This window comes from Cornus florida, unplaced genomic scaffold (assembly GCF_030987335.1).
Source record: "Cornus florida cultivar Cherokee Brave unplaced genomic scaffold, ASM3098733v1 CherokeeBrave_3.0.0_Hap2_Chr11, whole genome shotgun sequence".
Taxonomy (NCBI): Eukaryota; Viridiplantae; Streptophyta; class Magnoliopsida; order Cornales; family Cornaceae; genus Cornus; species Cornus florida.
In genome coordinates, this window is record NW_026775581.1 from 121,958,313 (window position 1) to 121,964,308 (window position 5,996).

Here is a 5,996-nt window from a genome sequence, read left to right on the forward strand (position 1 = left end):
CCCCACAACTTATATATATATATTTCTCACAATTACTTTGAATGGGACCAATCTAGATGGATGGTTGTGAAGGGTGGACATTTACCCTAAACAAAGAGGAGTCAAATCAATCCACTATGTTTATCTTTTTCTTTATGTTATTTATGAAGTTGTTTTTTTTTTTTTTTTTTTTTTTTTTTTTTTTTTTTTTTTTCATATAAATAGTTATGATTCTTCTCCAATGGCCAATGGAGGTAAATCGAAGACCATAAGAGCCCTTTTGTGTTCTTTGGAAAGATGTAATTAGGAACTAGCTAGGAAACTTCTTCCTTTAGCAGTAAATTTTTGACTTTCAAATTTAAGGCTAATGCGGGTGAAGAAAAAGTTTGGTGATTCCGACTTTTAGACCATGGGAAGCAAATTAGATTCTCAGTCATACAGGAGTACTTTATTCTATATATTTAATTTGTTAGTCGGGGATTTGCGTTTCGCCATTTCCTTGAACTCTTAAAGGTAATAACACTCTCATTGTGTTAAAATTTTACGCTGTTACGGTTATTTTTATTTTATCTTGACAAAAATCACAAACTTAATTGCTTATCTGAAAACTTAAATCCTCATTGTTTTACTTTAAAAATGAATAAACTACGACTAAATTATATAACCTTTAATAGCTAGTTATTAAATTACCTGACTCAACTTACCTCCTTTAATATATTATCTATTCTTTTTTTCCTCTCCTTTAATTTCTTTTCTTTCAGAATTACCTAAACACAAAATTCACATAATTATTTACTTTTGACACTGCACATGCAACCAAGTTTTGTCCCTAGTTTTGCATTTTGTATTTTACAAAGTATGATTCTTGTACACCGATTAAATGACAAGTATTTATCTTAGATTTGTTAGTTATATATATATTAAATATAAAATTCACATGTATTATTTATTGTAGGATAAAGTGCAAAAAATAAAAAAAATAAAAAATTTGCTAAATTATGAACGTAATTAACAAAAACTCTCCCGAACTACTAAAAAATTACTATATTTTAAGAACAAATCAAAAGTTGCCAGAAGAAAAAGTTGGTGATTTCTGACTTTAGAGCATGGGAGGCAAATTAGATTATCTATCATAGGAGTACTTTATTCTACATTTAATTTGTGAGTGAATTTGGGTTTTGCTGTTTCCTTGAATTTTAAAAAATAGTAACACGTTGATTATGTCAAAATTACACGCTATCAATCACGTCGTAATAATAGTATTATTATTATTAGTATACCTTAACAGAAAACATGCTCATTTTGAAATTTAAACCTTTAATTATGGGCCTCCTTTAATTTCTATACATGTAGGCAAGTTTTGGATTTTGTATTTTATAAAGAATGATACTTGTACAATGATAAAATGACATTTTTTATTTTAAATTTAGAATAAATTTTATATATATATATTTTAAATTCAAAATCCACATGTATTATTTATTTTGTCACCTTGCCAATGAGAGGCAAAAATTATTCTTTTAGAAGATCAATGGTTGACCTGGTGTACACGTGTCATTACAAGAACCGCACACGCACGCAATGATTGGGATCACAACTTCCCATGTCAGCAAAATCGTCCCATTAACGTGCACTCTCCGGTTCTCCAATCAGATTTTTTCAATCATTAAGATTTCTGAATTGTTGTTAAATGATTACAAGGACCACGATATGATCCGACGACCATTATAGTGTCCTTGAATCTGAACCGTTGGATGTCCTCCGATAAATCCAAAAGCAAATTATAATAATGCTAATTTTATATCGCCATTGCGAAAGCTGTCAGTTAATTTATCAGAAATTACTGTAATAGTACTATTCCTCTCTATCTCTATATATATAGAGTGAGAGGGACGAAGGACTCTGTTGTAGAGAGAGATAAGAGAGTTAGAGAATGGAGATACTGGAGAGATATTAAAGAGTTTCGAGCTCTATTCCTCCTACCTTCACCGTTCTCTTCTCTTTCCGGAGAACAACATCGGTTTTTATAGGCGATGTCGTCGTTTGATTTCGTTCAAACTTCGAATGCCGTCGAGAATTTCGATTTTTCCGGTGATTCTGCCGTTTGATTTCGTGAAAATTTTTGCGTTCCGGCGAGATTTATCCTTTTCCGGCGTTGTCACCGTTTATTTTCCAAAACTTTCCTATTGCGCCGATCAAGTTTCAATTTTTCGGTGATATTAGGGACCTAATGATCACTTATCTCTGTAAATCTGTGGGTATCTCAGATTTTTGATAGCAAAGCCGCGAACCAAGTCTTTTCTTGGATCCGTTAAATCAAATCAGACGTAGTTTTCTGATTTTGAATTTGATGCCTTTGAGTTTGGTTGATCATTTGGGTGTGTGTGAGAATTTTGGAGTGTTGAGTGGATTGTAGAGTCTCTGATACTCTGTTAAAAATTTCCGACTTTAATTATGACTTTGGAGTTGGGTTAAATGTTGTTTGGTTTTCCTTATTTAAGGTCCTATTAATGTCAATAATTTGTTGACATCTTTGTTGGTTGCGATCTAAAGAAAGTTGAGATATTTTTGTGAATCATTTGACTATGTTTTATATAGCTTTTTCAAAGCTTTCTTCATTACAGCCGAGATTAATGTTTTGTTTGGACTGAATTAATTCAATTCAACTCGACTCAGCAAAGCATTTTCCCAACTATTTGGATTGAATTAATATCTTCCCTAATTTGGTTTATTTGTACCAATGAATTCAATCATTTTTCTAATTTAATGGTTACTGCAACAGGCAGAAACCCCTTTCAATTCTTCGATTCTTCGGCTTCCAATTCTTTGCTTCAATTCTAGAAGCCGAATTCCTTTTATTGGTACTTCACTTCTCTGCAGACTTTGTGTTTGTAGAAATGGCTGTTTCTTTTACCCATCTTTCATGGTGGTTGTGGGGTGGGAAAGATAAAGAGCCTCTTTGTAATGGGTCTTCAATGAATTCTTCTTCGGATTGGGGTTTAGGTTTGAGGGAACCAGATACAGTGAAATTTCCATCGGTTAAAGGGTCGAAGATGGTCAGCTCAACAAGGAAGGTAAAGAGGAAATGGAGAAGCAGGGAGGAAAGGAAAATTGACAAGGAGTGTGATGCTGTGTTGGTGCCATCAGACGGTGTTTGTTTGTCGGGGTCTGAAACCGATGACTCGGACTGGTCAATTGGGTGGCTGGAACCGCACGCCCCCGATTTCCAGAGGGATGATGAGGAGGCAGACAACAGTTTTGCAGTGTTAGTTCCTTGCTATAAGCATGAATTCAAGGAGCTGGAGGAAGAACCCAACAATCAGTTCTTTAGTGCCATCAACAACCTCCCAAACGAGTACTCTGATGGTGAGTGTCATTGTTTCATTTGATAAATCTTACATTTAAATGTTTAGCCCCCAATCAAGAAAAGAATTTGCTAGAAAAATAGAGGCAATTTTGTAGTTGTGAGAAAGATCATCTCTTACTTTTGCTTTGAGATATGCAAAATAAAGAGAGTTGATTTATATTTGCTTCTTTATGATATATCTGGGATTTAGGATCATCACTAAAGGCTTTCTTTTAAAAGTAAAAGCAACCATTCTGTCAAATTTCCGCCTCTCCTTTATTGGTTTTGTATTTTTATGGTATTTGATTTGATTATTAATTTATTTTTGATAAGTATGGTATTTGGTTTGATTATGACATAATAAAATTGCAAATTCCCTCTTGTTCCACAGTGAAGGGATCTATCACCTGCACTAAGCGGTTTTAAAGCATTCTATTTTGGACAATATGCATCCCATTGCCATGTCATTGTGAACATTATTCTCATTCATGTATCGACTTCTTTTTATTAGCTTTAACTTTTGTTTAACTAAGAAATAAAGGAAGAGTTTTGGTTTTATCATCCTTTGCCCATTCCTTTGTGAATCGTTTGTTCTCTGCTTAAGCCAATATCTGCATTCCTGTTTCCTTTTTGGAGGATTCTTGAGTCCTACTTTTTTTCGATGCAAATACATAATCGTATACTTGCCTCGTTGTCTACTACAATGAAAAATGATTGTTAAGATGAATATCATTTGTTCTGCTCAACTGTAACCAAGGTTGGCAAAATAATTTTCTGTCTTCAATCCTCACCGCGCAGCACAAAATGAAAATTGGAGTTCCCTTCTTTTAGACACTAGGATTTGAGTGACTAGTTGTTAGTTTGACTTGTTTAGCGAGAGCTCCTCTAGGTGTTAAATTTCGGCTTTGAAACTATGTTGGTGGTGTGTGACAAACTAGTCTTACTTTTCAGTTTTCACCGCTGCCTGGAAAGTTTAAGCCTTTGAAATTTGTTGATGCTGCCTGAATCTCGATTGAACTATCTGCGAGTTTTCAGTATGTTTTAAATTGATGAAGGAAAATGCTGTTCTATCTCTATTTACCGACAGGCCTAAAATTTGTCAAAATGATAAGTTTTTCTCCATATTTTGGTTGCATATGCAGAGCGCAAGAAGTACATGGAGCAGTTTATTTCGTCCTTATGGTCCTTGCATGATTAGTTCTTAATTATGTGGTCATCCATGTGAAGAACTGACACTGTTATGGTACAGAGGATTAGAAAGTATAAGCGGAAGAACTTATAAGAGATACAAAAGGTTGAAGTTGAGAACTCGGGTGTGTATTAGGCTCTGCAACTGCATCTCGGGTAGAAGTGCAGAGGATCATCATATGTCAAAGTTGAGGGTTATTTTGTTTCAGTTGAGAAAACAGATTGAGCATCTACAATTTAGCGACGACGACAAGTGACATCGATCTTGCTGTTTTCCAGCACATTTTGTAAAATTCTCTAGCTTACCAGGTCTCGTTTCAACTGTTACAAGGGGAAACTTGAAATCTAATGCAGATTCTTTAATGTAAATACTGCTGCTGTAAATATGTAGAATATGTTTATACCTTCTACTTGCTGCTATTGTAAATAATTCTCTTCTTTTCTGAAGAGGTGAAATCAAGAGCCAGCCATTTGTCAATATAGGTTTTCATGTTTTTCTATCATGTAATTAAGAATTTCTTCCTTCATTTTGATCCCACGATTTTGGTAGCACCGGTGGAAGTACTTCTTCTTTCGAAGCAAAATATCAATTTATATACGTGTATGTGCATATTTGTGTGTTGTTCATAGTTCATGCCTTTCTTCTTGAGTTTGGGAAGCACTTGCAAATGCTTCTTGAATGAACCATGTTGCTCCATTGTTTTTGAGTTGCTACAATGATGAGACCTTGAGAATTGTTCCTTCTCCAAAAGTCCCTGAATTAGGAAAGGCTAAAACAGTTTTCTTTGTCAGTGAATATGAGACTGCTGTGCATTTATTGCCTGTAAGCCTAACTGATACATCATGCTGCAGGACCACACATGTGAGTCACGGATCCGTTGGTTACGTTACAGCACGACCCCACTCCACGTGTTGTACTAAAGAGATCTCAAGTCTTGTGCATGACCTAATCCTCGCCCGTCACCATCATGGGTAAAGATGTAATTCTGTTGTTGAGTGAAAAACACTCCATAATGGCAAGTTGTTTTCCCAGTCGTTCACCCCCTTATGGCCAAGTTGCTTGTAGCACCCAAAGTTGACAAATATATTTTAGACAAGCTTAACTTAGTCTTGTTAGTAGATTATTCAGGTTAAATTTAACTAGCCTTAAAATAAAGTTTTGAGCCTATCTTGTTACCTCACATCCAATTCAAGTCAATCAAATCAATCTTAATTCAAATAAAGTAGCATATTAGCATGTTTCAAAATATTATCAGTATTTAATGATCAATATAAAGCCACCTTCATACCCAACAAATCATGATATTAATTACATTTAACTTCTAAGTCGGTAAAAGAAGTGTTGAAACTTCATAACTAAAGTGTACGGAATTATTTTTGAAACTCTTTATTGTAAAATGTTGTACATATATATAAAATAATTAAATTGAGAACGCAATACAACTAAACTAAATGAAAACATGATTGATCTAGAATCGAAATA

General features: G+C 34.2%; 1 protein-coding gene across 1 annotated transcript; it reads left to right on the forward strand.

The window, feature by feature from the left end:
- The first annotated feature begins 1,852 nt into the window (after window positions 1–1,852).
- LOC132282388 (uncharacterized) lies at window positions 1,853–5,016 on the forward strand. The gene is made up of 2 exons (XM_059784054.1): window positions 1,853–3,345; window positions 4,468–5,016. Exons 1-2 carry the CDS (start codon window positions 2,877–2,879, stop codon window positions 4,521–4,523), a joined length of 525 nt encoding a protein of 174 aa, XP_059640037.1. The 5' UTR covers window positions 1,853–2,876; the 3' UTR covers window positions 4,524–5,016.
- Window positions 5,017–5,996: the final 980 nt, after the last annotated feature.